At 36.4% G+C, this 17,371-nt stretch overlaps 1 protein-coding gene across 18 annotated transcripts in view; it reads right to left on the bottom strand.

The window, feature by feature from the left end:
- Positions 1-17,371, bottom strand: part of THOC2 (THO complex subunit 2) — a gene marked incomplete at its 3' end in the record, with an annotated part of 142,205 nt that overhangs the window by 29,023 nt on the left and 95,811 nt on the right. For 13 of the 18 annotated variants that reach the window (XR_013992946.1, XR_013992947.1, XR_013992948.1 and 10 more), the window contains 9 exons: positions 15,354-15,450; positions 14,654-14,747; positions 14,166-14,246; positions 12,392-12,488; positions 7,362-7,479; positions 6,517-6,696; positions 5,617-5,781; positions 1,497-1,772; positions 82-223 (listed from right to left, as the gene is read on the bottom strand). Coding sequence is in view for 15 of the 18 variants with exons in the window: in XM_081042748.1 (XP_080898874.1) it covers positions 82-223; positions 1,497-1,772; positions 5,617-5,781; positions 6,517-6,696; positions 7,362-7,479; positions 12,392-12,488; positions 14,166-14,246; positions 14,654-14,747; positions 15,354-15,450 (1,250 nt within the window). The remainder of the gene's footprint in view (positions 1-81; positions 224-1,496; positions 1,773-5,616; positions 5,782-6,516; positions 6,697-7,361; positions 7,480-12,391; positions 12,489-14,165; positions 14,247-14,653; positions 14,748-15,353; positions 15,451-17,371) is intronic. The other 5 variants (XM_081042740.1, XM_081042741.1, XM_081042745.1 and 2 more) reach the window with 1 other exon arrangement.

Genomic DNA, 17,371 nt, shown 5'->3' with positions numbered 1-17,371 from the left:
TACACTTCGACACTTCCAAAGTTATGTGGTTTGCTTTTGTAATTTAGCAGTAGCAAGAATCTAGCAATTCCAACAACTTACTTGCTAAAAGCCAATTGTCCTTTTCCAATTTCAGTCTCTGTAGAACTCGCTGTACATGTTCCATCTGTTTCTTTTCTTCTTCAAGAAGCTTGTCCTGAAGAGCAGTACAGCGCTCCTTCTCTTTTTTCTTTTTATTTGGAGGCTACAAAGTATAAGTTAGATACTTTTCTAACTACAGGCACATTACCTCCCTTTCTTTTAATTAAAAAATTCAAAAAGAGATAAATGCTGATATTTTATATTCATTACTTAAACAGGGATGTTAGGAGTCGACTTAGATGTGCTTTCACTTCCACTTAATGAGTTCGAGGCAAAGTCATCCAGTCTTTGTACCCCATCAAAACAGACTACCTTCCCAACACTGGTACTTTTTTTATTAAATTTATTGGGGTGACAATTGTTAGTAAATTTACATAGATTTCAGGTGTACAATTCTGTATTACATCATCTATAAATCCCATTGTGTGTCCACCACCCAGAGAAAAGATGATATAGGAACATTTGTGACAACATGGATGGACCTTGAGAGTATAATGCTAAGTGAAATAAGTCAGACAGAAAAAGCAGAGAACCACATGATTTCACTGACATGTGGTATATAAACACTGGTACTTTTAGTCTGAGGCATTCATGTTTGACTCTTCCTTCTCCTTCATTCCAATATCCCAATTGCTTACAAGTCTTGTTCATTCCTACTACCTCCACCATAGTCTATGCTCTTAGTACTTCGCAATGAGTTACTGAAAACAGCCACCTAACTGATCTCTAGCCTAAAGCCAGTCCCTTCCTCTTATCAAATGTATCCCTCATACCACTGTCACAAGTAACCTTTCTAAAGTACCTTTTTACCATTGGCACACCCCTAGTCAGGAATCTAAAATAGCTCTCAATTGTATCAAGTCCTCTTTTCTAACATTCACTGCTCTACATACTCTGGCCCCATCCCAACCACTCAAATTTATCACTAAGCCCATTCACTAAAGTAAAAGTGGTGTCCTTAAACTTGGTACTACTTCACACCTTTTCTGGATCTCTGGAGTAGCCAATTTGCCTCCATTTTTTCAAACTCAATCTACCTTTAAGGGCTACCCAGATCAAGATTCACCTCATCAATAAAGCCTTCTCCTAAAAAGTTCTCCTTTTGGGAACGTCTATTGCTCTTGCAAATGGAGTCACACAGATCATTTTAAGTTGCTAACACAACCTTCAGTATAAAAGCAAACTCAAACACCTTTTGATTGATCAAAACCTCCATGTACCCACCAAGCACCTGCCCCAACCATCGAGAGGTCACCATTAAACCCATTTAGCAACAAGATTGTAGCTTTAAGAAACCTGAGCTAATACAAAGTCTGGGTAATGTTGAATTAAACCCATGAAGTTATTGTACTTGAGCTACTAAAACAAAAACCTACCATTTCCTGATTGTCATCAATTGCTTTCATCTGGACTTTAAGTTTATTGACTTCCCGTTCATAGCTGGTGTGTGGAACTGCAAGGTCATACATTGTCAATGACCAGAATGTGGCATAGAATTGAGGGCTGATGTCATCCCAGACTTTGGAAACGTGTAAAGAGACCACTGCTTCATGGACAGGAGCCATCACCATTTCACATGACGTAATGTACTTGTGAACTTTATGTTGCTGTTTACTTCCCTTTTCTGATTTTTTAAGTTCGTCATACTTGGACTGGAAATAAAAAGTAAACACAAACACAGCACAATTTATAGCATTGACTTTCATAGTGTAAAAACCTATGTTCCCTTTTCAAGAATCAGAAGACGACAAATCAAAACTGTTGTAGGAATTCTAATTTCTTGTGAACATTTATTTTAAGATAAATCATCCCTGAAAGCTGTTCCACTTTTTAGTCCTGTGTGCTCACTAGGAGCTTTCAAGAAGATTCTTACTGTACATGACCTGTCGAATAAGTGACTAGGGTATGTGTGTCCCCAATCCATTCCCCCCACCCTATTCTCTCTTACTGCTGCTTGAAAGATTGGACATGTAGGGTTTCCACTTCTGCTTTTGAGGTATTCAAGGGACCAAGTAGAGGGTCTTAACACTAGTAAAGCGGCAGAATGGAACTAATAATAGCCAACCAGGACAGAATGTTTTATCACTACGTAGCCCCTATCAGCTGTTCCAATTCGTCAATTAAGAAGCTGGATCAACACTAAGAAAGGTTATAAGAAAGTTACCGTAAGACTGCTAAGTAGGGTGACCAACTGTCCAAGTTTGCCAGTGACTGAGGGGTTTCCTGGCATATAAGACTTTAGCGCTAAAACTGGGAAAGTCCTAGGTAAGCTAGGACCAACTGGTCACCCTAATGCTAAGCTAAATAAGGTTTACTATGAATTGCTATGGTACGCTAAAGTTTAAAGTGTGTGGGAACTAACACTGCAGCTTTTTTGGTCTGATTGGTTTATCCTAATTTGGGGGAAGAGTCAGAGGAAGGCCATATGAGAAAAAGAACCTGTTAGTACAATTGGGAGGACCTACATATTAGTTCACAAAGTATATGCCAAATGTCAAAAAGAAAATAATACCAAGTGGAGCTACTGCTATTTTCTTGTCCTTTGGTTTTTTTAGGATGAAAGAGCTCTCACCCAGAAAATTTTGTTTGGGTTAGGCTAAATCCCTAAAGATGAACCTAAGAGGAGATCTAAAACTAGATTCTTCTTTATGTTAGAAAAGCACTTAAATCATTCAGTTTGTGCTAAACATGAAACCCAGAACTAGAAGGTCAGAGGTCAAAGCTTCTACTTCCAGTTTTGCATTGTGATAGGCAAGAGTCTTGGTTCCTTATGGTCCAGCTGCCTTCCCTCCTGAGTGCCGATATATCCCAGGCTCACTGGACTTGAAGATATACCAAGTACTCTTTGTTCCAGAGGGTATCTCAAGCAGGCTCTGAGATCGTATAATTACTCTAGAAATGGGAAGATTTACATCTTGTTATTCGCATTTTGGAAAGCACACTGTTAATTACTGAGACCACACAGGTGACAAAGCTACAAAGAACATTACTTATGAGAGAGAAGCCCCAATTACATCAAGACCTGAGAGAATAGCACCTGGGATAAGAAAGGGTTTTTAAATTTTGAGGGCAGGTCCATTGATGATAACTATTAATATAAATCTATGTGAGCAGAATGACATCTGTCAATGTTCTAACAAAACACAGGATAAAACAGTGCTGAAACTACCTGCATAAGATAGTTTAGCTACCTGATTTAGGTGAGATATATAGATTATTAACTTTCTTTCAGACCCACGTTGCAAGGTGGGTCTCAGCAGTTAAAACTGAAAATTAGGTTATAGTTTATAGGTTATATGATAGTCCCAGTCTCCCCAATCCTCTGGTTCTGAATCTGTGACTTCTATTGCTAGGCACCCCATTCCCTACCTAGTTAAAAATGATAGGCATGATCAGAAAAGACACCTACATTTCATATTTACCTAGGATGAATATTTCCTTGTATAAAGTCAGTTTAATTCCCTTGTCAAATTCACATCTTCAGCCAAATGAAGAAGCATAATCGCTCTACATCTCAAATCACCTGAGGAACTAGATCTATGGATAGAACTGATATTCACAGTTACTGCTGTACTTCTAATTATAGTTCAAAAAGCTCTTGTTGGCTCAATAATCTAAGCAGTGTTTGGTTGGCTGAATTCCCATGAAAGCCTGCTGGTAGTCAATTTACGAAAGGGACCTAGCAGTCCTCCAATACTCATACTCTCTCTTCGAAGGCTCTTCAAGAGGGGCTTTCACCCAAGAAGCAAAAGCAAGAATCTAGGGAAGGTTAGATACCATCCAGTACAACCAAGGTTCCAAAGAACTCCCTTTGCAGAAGGTGGCATGTGGCATCAGGGTCTATGGGTAACAGACTTATCCTTGACTTGACTGTATAGCAATCTCTATATAGATCTTTGTTTTCCTCCTCAACCCTGAGAGGGAAATGACATTTCTTTTGTTTCAATTTTTGTATCTCTTAAAATGATAAAGACATAATATTTTACACAGGATACAGAAAAGGTAGCTATTGGTATGAATGACCTGCTCCATTTTCTGACCTGGAAAAGTTCAGCCAACCTCAGGCAACCAGGTGTTCCTGTTTGCTAGGGTTCAATATCGCTGATTAGGGTGTTCTCTTCTCAGTATAGCACAGGGCAGGGCAGAATTCCTGAGATGAAGAAATTCTCCCACCTCAGTCCTTCAAGAAATCAGGTCCCCTGTTGTATAGCTGAGACTGATCTACTGTGGGGTGGGGCGACAACACAAGACATAACTAGGCAAAGAGAGCATACAATTTTCTGGATTCTAAAAGAAGGCCTAATCCTACTCCTTTACCCCTCTAGAGAGTATATAGCACAAAATAGCTGCATAATGACAATAAAGTGATAATTAAATCAATTAACATTTAGTTAGAGGGAGGTATGAAACTGGAGCAGTTGGTATGTAAACACTAAGAGCTGGTGGTCCATTAAATTATTAATTAGCCCCAAATTTCTCAGCAGGCTTTTTTCCACGTCTCTTACTACACAGCCCTGTATGCTTACTGGGAACAAAGACAGGATCCTAGTTTAAGAGAAAGGACCAAGATCTCCCAAATCTGTAGTGAAAGCCTTGTATAGTACAGACTTAAAAACAACAAATAAACAGAATTCAAGTCTACATAAAAATGAAGAATATGCTGGGACTCCAGTCAGAGTGGGCAAGTACCACAGTTTCCAAAGGATTGACCATAGCCCTGAAGGAAAAGGAAAAGCGAATTCCCATTAGAGGTCAGTTCTTTGCAGAGTCCAGGTGGCAGATAGAGGACAGAGGGCTGTCTCCCCTTCCTCCACATCCTTACTTGAATTTCAATACAGTCACTACTGGGATACCCTGTTTGGGAAGGCTCTAGTTTGACTGTCGTTGTTTGGTTTTAGTTGTTTCATTTAGGTGGAGAGAAATAAAACAAGAACCACAGATACACCTTTCCTAGAAGTCACACAACAGAGACCACAAGAGGTTTTAGAACAGTCTATTTCTTTCAAGACAGTATGTGTAATGACAAGTCAACTATCTGACAGGGATATTGTCATTGAGAAAACAAGACTATTCAAAAGGAGTGTCACGTCACCTAGTACTTGTTGAAAAACAAACATACAAAACAAAATAAATTCACAGGTACCATTCAAGTTACTAAATTAGTATTTAGGGACATGGGACTGAGGTTTTAAGATGCTTCCCTGGTGATTCTCACCTACACTAATGTTTGAGAATTACAGTTCCAGAGGGTCCATAAGACATCAACCTGGACAGCTGGTGGCATAATAACAGCAAAATTATAGAACTAGTAAGACTAGTTCTTAATTTTAAAGGGGGCATTTACATTGTACACTGCTCAGTGCTGGGTATTAACAAAAGAGTAACTCCCCAAGAGACATAATCTATATCTATGTCAAAGTAAAATGAAATTACAAATAAAACAGTTAAAAACTAGTTTGGAATCATTCTTGAGTGGCAGCAAAGATTTATACTTACTGAAATATGGTGTGCATACATTGGCCTAGACAGGAAAAATGCTGCATCATGGGGTGTATGAAATTCGTTACAGAGCACATCAATTGAAGGCACTCGCTTTATATAATCTTCTGTGCTTAGATTAGATGCTAAAAACCCACCAAACTGTACCAGGGTATCATGACACTAAATTTAAAAAATAAGACAAAAAAACACAAATGTGCCACCATTTTACATAAACATTTTCCAAAATGATTAAGATGTCATTTTAATATTTTGATTAACAAGAATTCAAATTTTACAAATTGAAAGAACTTTAGAGACAATCTACAAACATAATCATATAATCATATTACAAAAAAGACACTGAGATCCTGAAAAGTTGACTAATCTAAGGCTTTAGTTCCAAGCTATCGTTCATCACTTTTAGTAGAATATATTTACTTAAATCACATACAACAATTTTATGTATATGAAACTCAATTCTTTAGCTCTTAAAAAATGAAATCTTTATTTAAACATATATGATTTTTGTTTTCCTTGTAATATAGTGATAGTCAAACACATTTTGTAGGCTAATCATAGGGTTTGTTGCTTAACATTTATAAATAAAGATCAATCTACGTTGTTGTGATTGAAATTACAGATTTACAGATATCAGGAAAGACATGAGAGCAAACAACTTCAAGTTATCTACTTAATTGAATACTTCTACAGATTATTACATCTCCAAGATCCATCACTTAAATATCATAATTTGCACAGAAATAGCCCATATTTCCAGAATGTCTATTTTATATTAGAGCTGTTTCACACTCATATGATGTGCAAAATGATATTTTCCAAGTTATATAACACTCTATATTTGCCATTATCAGGATAAAAATAATCCACATGAACACAAAAGTCACTTCAACTTGCCTGATCATAGAGCTTTCCCACAAGTTTCAAATGTTTCTCTCCACCTTCCTGAAAGATCACCCCATTCCTCTGCTGAGCCATAAGCAAACAGAGAGGAAGAGCAAGATCATGGTCCAATAGTGCATCCTTTAATCTCTGGGAGGACTTTTTAGTGTTTCTGATCTGGCCAAAATAACCACCCTACGAAAGAGAAGACATAGATTTACCAGCGTACAGTACATAACATATGCCATCTGATTTGAAAAAAGACAGAAAAGGTTCAGTTATAATCCTGAACATAACTCACACAGTCTACATTCATTCCCTTTCTGCACAAATTATTTTAGTGACACCATTACTGGTTATAGTCAATGGCTTAAAGATAACTGTCAATTGTCCTGAAGCTTCTACATATTTTCCATTTTCTACCTTGCAGTCCCTTATAAAGGATTATTCTTTATACAGTGTGGAATAGATTCAACAAAAGAGTTAACTATGTTCAGATTTATGCCAGTTAGAATATCAAGACCACAGAAGATTTGATATTTATTTATCTTACAAACGTATTACTTATACTCTTTTTATATTTTGTTTCAGCTTTTTAAAAAGATTAAAATAAGCAGTATATCTCAATTTTTAAAAGGGCGCTAGGGGGCAATAGTGTGAGGAGGGTATGCATGGCTCTAATGTTTGGCTTTATGTATTAGGTTGGTGCAAAAGTAATTATGGTTTAAAAGGTTACAAACTGCAAAAACCACAATTACTTTCGTACCAACCTAACAGTTATGTATTGTTTGGATTCTTTACTATACGCATGTACACGTTTTGAATTTAAAAAGTCAATAAACAAAAATAGCAACACTCACCTCAGCTTTCAGTTGTTCCCCACCAGTCATGGCCTCTAGTTGCTCCATTGTCATTTCCTCTGTAATTTCTATTCCTGCCATTTTTTGTACCACTTCTTTCAATATAAGCAGGTCAAAACTATTTAGAAAAAATAAGAGACAGCCTATAGTTGAAACTTCAAACATAATAGTGACAATATATTATAATTAATATACTAAGAATCCCTTAATTATCTGTATACAAATATGAGAAAAAAGGGGCTAGAATGGTTTTTGAGGAAAAACTGCATTCCTAGAACTATACTGAAAAATATTTGGGCTATCTAATATGTTTATCTTTATTTTAACTTTTTTTCCCCATTTTTTAATTAGTTTCAGGTGTACAAAGCAACATATAGACATTTGAACCCCTCATAAAATGATAACCTACTCCCCAAGCGATGACCCCGACAACTTATGTAACTGCTACAATACCACTGACTATCTTCCCTATGTTGTACTCCATATCCTGTGACTATATGTACCTATATATTTAGTTATAGTTGACATTCAATATTATTCTACTTCAGCTTCAGGTGTATAGCACATTGGTCAGGCACCTACACAGTCTATGACGTGATCCCGCTGATAAGTCCAGTGCCCATCTGGCAACTTACATGATCTTTACAGCATTATTGATTATGTACCCCATACTGTATTAACTACCAATTTGTATTGCTTAATGCCCTCACCTTTTTCACCCTACCCCCAACCCCATTCCCATCTATCACCCTGATAGATCTAGTACCTATCTGGCACCATACATAGTTATTAGAATACTATTGACTATATTCCTTATGCTATACCCTACATCCCCATGACTACTGTATAACAACCAATTTGTACTTCTTAATCCCTTCCCCTTTCACCCATCCTTAACCCCTCTCCCATCTTAAAGAAATCCCTCTAAGATTCCTTGTAATACTGGTTTGGTGGTGATGAACTCCTTAAGCTTTTTCTTGTCTGGGAAGCTCCTTATCTGTCCTTCAGTTCTAAATGACAGACTTGCTGAGTAGAGCAATCTTGGTTGTATGTCGTTGCTTTTCATCACTTGGAATATTCCCTGCCACTCTCCTCTTGCCCGCAAAGTTTCTGTTGAGAAATCAGCTGCCAGTCTTATGGGGGCTCCCTTTTAGGTAACTGCTTTTCTCTTGCTGCTTTTAAGATTTTCTCTTTGTATTTGACCTTTGGCGTCTTAAATATGATGTGTCTAGGTGTTGGTCTCTGGGTTCATCTTGTTCGGGACTCTACGGGCTTCCTGGGCTTGAATGTCTATTTCCTTCACCAGGCTAGGGAAGTTTTCTGTCATTATTTCTTCAATAGGTCTTCAATTCCTTGCTATTTCTCTTCTCCTTCTGGTACCGCTATAATGTGAACATTGGTATGCTTGATATTATCCCAGAGGCCCCTTAAAACTCTCCTCAATTTTTTGGATTCTTTTTTGCTGTTCTAGTTGGGTGTTTTCTACTACCTTATCTTCTATATCGCTGGTTGGATCCTCTGCTTCATTTAATCTACTGTTGATTCCCTGTAATATATTCTTCATTTCCATTATTGTATCCTTTATTTCTCACTCATTCTTTTTTATGCTTTTCATCTCCATTGTTATGCTTCCTGTCTCTCTGTTGAAGTTCTCCCTGAGATCACTGAGCATTCTTATAACCAGTGTTTGGAACTCCACATCCGATAGATTGCTAATCTCCGTTTCGCTTAGTTCTTTTTCTGGAGTTTTGTTCTGTTTTTTTATTCAGGATATATTTCTCTGTCTCCCCATTTTGGCTGCCTCCCTGTGTTTATTTCTATATATTAGGAACAAACTGCTATGTCTTCCAAAGCTTCTATGTCTTCCAGTCTGAGTAGAATGGCCTTATGTAGTGGGTGTGCTGTGGGTTTCAGTTGTGCAGTCTTTCTGGTCACGTGAGTGGTGCACTCCAGGCGTGTCCCTTGTGTTGGCTGTGTGTGCCCTCCTCTTGTAGTTGAGCCTTCGCATATAACTGCACATCAATGTGAGGGACTAACACTTGAGCTCACTAGTTGTGAGGACTGCCCTTGACTACAGTGGAAGAGCTGTTGTGCAGGGGATGACCCTATGGCTCCAGCTCATTTTGAAGGTGGCCATCGGGGGCGCCAGCCTGAAGACCAACTTGGACGGGATCCGTTTAGGTCTACTTCAGCCACATCCCGTGCCCCACCCGGGGCCTCCCAAGGGGAGCCAGAAAGAAATCCGCAGATGGCTGCACCCGTGCTATGCTTGGAAGTGCCTTGAGAGGCTAAGCCACAAACCTAGTCCAGCTGTCGCTTGTGCCAACTTAGGGCTTCTCAACCAGAAGTACAGGACACACTCAAGCCAGATGCTGTTTGCCTCGGTTCCACAAACCTCTGAGAGTCTAAGAAAGTCTGCAGCTTGAGCCAAGGCAGATGGTTTGTAAGCAAAGCCACTGAAAGCAGGCTGGGTGTGACCGAAAGTTGGGCGGGGCCAGGTCTCAAATCACCAGGGAGAACAAATTGCAGAGACTCAGATATGGCCTTTGTTCATGCATGGGAAGGGAGAGGGCTCAACAAAGAAACAATGGCCTCCACCAGATCCCCCATCCAGGAGAAAGCTGCCTCTCCAGTCCCCATCCCAAGCCAGACAACTCAATTCCCCACCATTTGTCCCTGCTGCCTTTTCAGCTGCTGCCCCAGCACTGGAGCTCAGAGCAAGTGATTCCACTGGTGGGTAAGTCCATATGCAGTCCTTTTAAGATGAGCACCTGGGAGTGCAGCTGTACTCAGTCTCACTCAATCACAATCTCCGCTGGTTTTCACATCCAGAAATTATGGGGACTTCTCTCCCTGGCAATGGAACCCTCCGCTGGAGGGGGGTTGTGATCTCTTGCCCTTCTAGGGGATGGTGAGCTACCCCCATAGCCAAAATAGCCCTCCTCGTGATCACACACGAGTGTGGGACCAGCCTTTTCCACGTTTCTGACCTTCCTACCAATCTGGAGGTGGCTTCTTCTGCATGCCCTTAGTTGAAAGGCTTCAGTTCAGCTTGATTTTAGGTGATTCTCAATAATGGTTGTTTTGTAGATTACTTGTAATTTTGATGTGGTTATGAGAGAAGGTAAGCACAGCGTTTACCTACTGCACCATCTTGGTTCCTCCTTATTTTAACTTTTTACTTGGAAATAATTTCAAACGTACAGATAACATGTAAAAATAAAAATAGTACAAAGCACATCCATGTATACCCTGTACTTCAACTTCACCTAACATTTTTACTCTTGTTGCTTTATCATTTGTGTTTTTCTCTCTCACTCCCCTCTCTCTCTTTACACATACACATGCACACAATTTTTTGAACTATTTGAGAATAACTTATTTAGTAAGTAACATCACTTTAAGGGTACATTTTACCCTTAAAATTCCTAAGAATACATCATCTAAGAGTGCATTTCCTAAAAATACAGTTATTCTTTTACTTAACCACAGCATAGATCAACTTTAGTAAATCTAACACTGATACAATACTTTTATCTAACCTACAGTTCATTATCAGTTGACGCAATAATGTCCTCCACAGCATTTTTTAATCATCCAGTACAGGATGGCTAATATACATTTTTGATGGTATAGAGCCATCTCTCTAAACAATCACACACAGTTGGAAGGGAGAGAGGGAGAAAAGGAAAGAGGGAAGGAAAAAAGGAAGGGAACAGAAGTTCCAAGTTGTGCTATTTGAGCCTAAGACGACAGTTTAGTGGCCAATCTTAAGCACATTTATTACTGTGCCAACAGCTATACATTTTAATTCTCAAAGTTTAGGACTGCCAATGGAAAGAACACCTATGACTTCCAAGATCTTCTTTAATTAGTTAAGTAATGAAGATAAAGTGAAAGCATTGTTCCCTAGAAAACAAATACACATGTTTTTTTCCAAAGGTGAAGCTATACATAACCAAGACAAGTTAACAGACAAAGGAACAGTTTTCTAACATTTTTAATAAGTGCTTTACTCTCTCAACTGGCCTTGTCTTCCCTAAATATAGTTTTTGAAAACAAGAGGATCTTTGTGCAAATTAGTATACAAGTACCAATGAAATATTTTAACTTTTCTTTAAACTATCTTCTAATTAGATAGTCACAAAAACTATATACACAGTACAGAAAACTGAATGATAGATTTCAAAATAATATTATGTTCTTCTGGCCTATAGACACAGAAGAATAAAATGTGTAGGAATGTCTGATAGATACACATAGCATAAATGATATGCTGATCAAGTCCTGAATCTAATTTTTTTTCAAATAAAGTTTCCACTAAACTAAAATAATGTCAAGAATTACTTAGGTAATACTTGTTTGGAACACCAGATAGCTTATAGATTTTTGTTTGCTTTCTTCCAGAAAGCTTTTGAAAACAATTTCCAGTTGGTTCTTTGATTCTAGTCAGTCTATTACTGATGAGGTTTAATATACATACTAATTCAATCTCTAAGCACTGATATTGGTCCAGAATAAAATAATAAAACTTAGTATTTATTTTAAAAGTGGACACTATCCACAAGGTATGTAAGCTTTACGTCTCTCTAAAGTTCAAATTCCAAAAATAATTATGTTAAAGATACTAGACACACCCTCAAAATAAACATGTTCTTACCAAATGGTCAACGTAAAAGCTAATAACTGTCCAGCAGCATAATCAATAGTGCAATGTTTTGTCAGAAGAGGATTTACAATACACCACATTAACCATTTATTCAAAAGCCTAACAGGTAATCAAAATGAGTTAGTCTTTTAAGAGTTACCTAATAGCCAAATATTAATTTCTTTCTGCAAAAAAAAATATTTTTATGTGTTAAATTATCATTTATTTTAATTGAAGAATTCTACATAAATAAGTGAGCAGCTATTCTCATTAAGCCTACAACAAACATAGGTTTTCAGGATAACAGCAATCTCAATATCCCAATATCACCAGAAGTACTCTAATTATTGAATTTAATTTACATATAATTTGCCATGAATACCTTTTGCCCGCCTTTAGCTGATTAGCCACATATTGAAGAAGACCAGCAAGATCAATTGGATATTTACGAAAAACTGCACCACAGAAACTAGCCAGACCTATATGAAATTTTAAAAAAAGGACTTTTAGAAAACAATTCATAAAACAAAAACTACAATATTACAAAGTGTCATTTCTTCAACTAACTCAATTTCTAAAACAAAATGAGGTCAGAATAATTGTATTGTTGATGCCATTTAACGGAATTTTATAATTGATAGTAATTGATATTTATTGAGCATACATATACCAAGCACTGTAGTAAGCACTTTATATTAATTATTTCATTTAATCTTTACAACAATCATCTCAGGTTGCTATAAACCTATCACTGATGAAAATTTAGAACACATGTATCATGTAACCCGCTCATGGTCACATAGTTGGCATGAGGTAGAGCAATGATTCAAATCTATATGGCCTGATCCCAAAGCCTATGACATTAATTAGGCCCCAACAAAATCTTTCAGATGACTCAGTAAACTTGAATGATCAACAAAAAACCTGCCGCTCAAATGTTTGAGTCATGAAGAAAATCTCTTTTTATCTAGGAGCATGCTACTAGTTGTGGAGGGGCAAGGAAACATGTAAAACATTGCCAGACCAAGAAGTAGACAAAAGACCAATTTTAACCAACAGTCCTTATCACATCATGATAGAGAGAATACCCCAGTCAAGAGGTGGCGATCCTAAATCAAGTTATCTGTAGCTTTTTGACAATTACTTGCTGAGCATCTAAAGGATACTAGACAAAACACAGGTCCTGTCCTCAAGGAGCTTATGGTCTAATGAGGGATACAGAAAACTGTAATAACCATAATTAATAAAAGGTTCCATGGGAGTACAGAAGAGGGGTACCTAATTCTGACTTTTGGGTGGGAGCATTCATAGGGAGAGCTTTCTAAAGAAAATGACTTCTAAGCTGAAATCTAAGATGTGATGGAGAAGATGAGTAGACATGGGAGGGTATTCCAAGTAGAGGGAATAACGTGCAAGCAGGCCATGGAAAGTCAAAGTTCAGTATTAATGGAACCTAGAATATTGGGGAGAGGCAAACGATGAGGCTAGTACAGTAAGATGTATTATAAAAATATACACTTGAAACCTATATAATTTTACTAACACCACCCCAACAAATTTAATAAAAAACAACAACAACAAGAACAAAACTAAGTGACTTAAAACAATAACAACAACAAAAAGAACCTGGTTCCCAAATAACTTATTTGTATGACTTACTACAGATTTCAGACTTTAAAGGGCCTGGGGAGTTACTGCAAGATTCAGCTACTAGACATGATAGGCTGAAAGAAAAGGGAACTGGCTGCTAGAAATCAAAGGTACAAGAAAATTTTTTTAAAAGGCTAGGGTTTTTTACTAAACCACCAAATTTTTGTTGTATTAAAATGAATGGAATGTCCGGATGAAAATGAAAGATGGGAGAATAGTTCCCTTAAGATTAATTCCTATAAAATAATAGAAGAGAATTTTCATCTTTCCAGTAATGCTTGCCCAAATTCTATCATAGCCAATACTGGCCTCTTGAGTTGGAAAATGAGTAAGTACTATATGAACCTGCTTACACAACCAAGAACTTGGATACTCTGTAGGAAAAGTTGAGTGGCTAGATATTCTCAAGAGCTCTTGTCAACAGGTTATTAGCATAGGCAATAGAATATCTGCATAGCAATTATAACAGATGGAAATTTCATCCTTCGAAAAACAAAAATACTTACTCTGAAGCCAACTTGAGATGGTTGTGTCATCATGTTTCATTCTCTCCTTTTCTGGATTAGCTAAAGCTTCAATGATACAATCTTTCATACATTAAGAAAAAAATTTTAAATCACTACATCTCTAACAAAGACCCTTAAAACAATTAAAAAATGCCAATCTTGGAAAAAACTTAAATTGCTAGCTTCAAGTTATTATAATTATTGAAAAAGACACTCACTGTAATACCAAGTTTTCTTCTTTAGCCTCTTTTCCATCTTTCAACAAGCAAAACAGATTCCACCTGTATCAAGATGTTTAGTAAACATAGCATTGTCTCTCCCTATATACAACATTGACACACACACAAACTCCTGACTGCCCAACCTTCAGATCAGCCAACTGAATCAACCTCAGGTTGTTACTAAAGGAACTTAGAATGAAAATAAAATATTCACCATTAAGATCTATGAAATGTGAAATATATGTACTACTTCACTTGAAAGGATACAGGCCAAGACATCATAATTCAAGGAAGTGAGGTATTTCAGTGAATCTACTACAGGTGTTATTAAGTTATCATACTTCTGTATTTGTGACAAGATCTGGAAGGCAGCAACAAAGAATAGATGGTGTTAACTAATCAAGATAACTGTGGTAACTAAATAAATGCTATACAGTTTATATTTCAAAAGTAATTTCCTTCCATTTTGTATTTATATAAAACCTACTATCTTATTATTTCCTTAGAAAATATTTTCTCAGACTACAATTTCCAATTAGGAAATAATTCCAGGGTATCTAAACTTGAATTTTAGCATTATAGAGGCTAGTCTCATGTCAAATGTGTTTTAAAAATCTTTCTAAATATGAAAGTATTACATCTGAATCACAATGAAATGTGATTCAAATGTTTCTAACAACTAAAATCAAATAATGAATCTCTTTAATGTTTCTAGAAAATCAAAATGTGGTGAACAAGATGTTACACTGTTTATAACAGCATTGTTACATATTAAAAAGTAGATCAATGTGTCAAATATATTGTATACTAAGTTTTGTTTTTAGAACAACCATACAATGTTTCATTTGCTAAAGGTTTTTTTTTCCCCTAAAACTATTACCAAACTTTTTAAAAATTACATCATTCCATATTCACTTGTGCTGACTTAGAGACAACAAAAAGAAAAATCCCTTAAAATAATATTAACCTCAAAACATACATAATCAAACAATATGGTTGGATTGCTGTGGCTCAATTTCCCAATTTGTCTTCCAGAAGGCTTCACATTTTCCTTGGTTAGACGCCTATAATGAGAGAAAAAGTGATAGGGATCATCTTAAGTAATTTCCCTTGTAATGTTGATAGCTTTGTTACATCAAAACAACTCCTAACCAGATATCCAAAATGGATCCATCCAAACAACCACATTCATCACAGACTTTACTGTAGGACTCAGGTTATTTTGATTAGGTATTTTCCCAGAAGGTATTAATATTCTGTATTAATGCTTAATATTTTTAATATACACATTTCCATTTTATAGTAATAGTCTAATAAGTATTAAAACTCTTAATTTACTCGAAAAGTCCATAAAACTCTTCTTATAGAGAATCATAATTATTTTAGATTTAGAAGGGCTCATTTATCAGTTTAGGGATTAAGATATCCAAATTGGTGTAATACAATGAAATGCCTCATGCCATCTGTCTTGGTGACCCTAATAGAGTAGTAGCTAATGCTGTTGTACTCCTTGATACAGAAAGTTCTCTGGTTTTCATATTGAAAGTAAACAATTTGTGAAAAATCAATTCTACGCCTTTCCTTCCTCTTTAATTCTTCCTCTGCTCAGTATTATTTTACTAATATTCTGGAAATTTATATCTACGAAATGTCTACAGTTCAAAACAAGTATTATGTAGCATCTTAAACTCTTCCAATGAGATTATTACATAATAAATCTAGAAACGTGAAACTGGTAAAGCTTACAAGTGACAGGAAGCTTTCTAGAATGAAAATATAATGAAGCAAATGCTGAACTCATTGATAACTCAAGGAATGTGACCATTCTGGAAGTGACATACTTGATATAATAATTATCTTAAGAAGCTTCTTAAAAAAAAGAAAAAAACTGACCCATCAATCAAAATTACTGCTTCCTTTTCTTATTCTCCCTGGCCCAATTTCTTTCTTTTTAATTTTTTTCCACAGAAGAGACATCCATCAGTTTCAAACTTTGGCTATGCTGTTTCACCTTGATACTTACCACCACCTGTCCTTACTTCTAACCTTACTATTTCAGGTGGCCCTCCTACTTGCCAAAGCTAACCCTTCTTCTCTACACTTCTTATCCTGTTCCCTTCTGCCACCACCCCAAAGGGAAAAACAAACAAAAATAAAAGGAGTACTTTCTTGATTATGTCTTCCCCTCAAGCTACCATGGTGTCTGACATATGGAACACAATCAATGAACATACGTAGAATGAATTATTGGATGTTATATTGCAAATGCATGTTTTAAGCAGTAATCAAAACTTGTGATATTCCGCAAGTAATAAATTAATACATTCCATTCTCAACATAAAATGTTCAATCAACACCAAAGTCATATTGTTCAAGCCTTGTGAAATAGTTACAGCTTAAGAATATAACAAAAATCCAAGTACATTAAAAATTCTGCACATATTCTGTGGTAAATATTTTATTAATTTATTCATTCATTCATATTAATATCTTCTACGACAGGCAAAGTGCTAAGCACTAGGAAAAAAGGATGCTCTCATGCTCAGTCCAGCTGGGAAGACAGATTTAAAAATCATTTGTTAAATGTTTATGTTCTTTAAAAAATAGAGCAAATTACAGAACAGTACTTACTATATGCTATCAAAGGTGTAAAAGGTGGGGGGGATATATTTGTATTTACTTGTATATACATAAACATATCTGGAAGGATAAATCAGAAACTAAATTGTGGCTACTTTTTTTTCCCCTTGGGAGGACTGAGTGGACAGAGGAATGGGGTGAGAGTCTTTTAACTGTCAACCTTTTTATATTTACTGAAGTTTAAATCATGTGAATGTATAAACTATTCAAAAGTTAGATAATTTAAAAAGAAAAATAATCATAGCAATGTATCGAAGTGGTATGATAGCATTATATGCATATGGGACAGTGGTGGCACAAGGAACAATCGATTCTGCTTGGTAGTATGTGTTATGAAAAGCTTCA

The sequence above is a fragment of the Rhinolophus hipposideros genome, assembly GCF_964194185.1.
Source record: "Rhinolophus hipposideros genome assembly, chromosome: X".
Taxonomy (NCBI): Eukaryota; Metazoa; Chordata; class Mammalia; order Chiroptera; family Rhinolophidae; genus Rhinolophus; species Rhinolophus hipposideros.
This window is presented reverse-complemented; position numbering and strand designations above follow the sequence as displayed.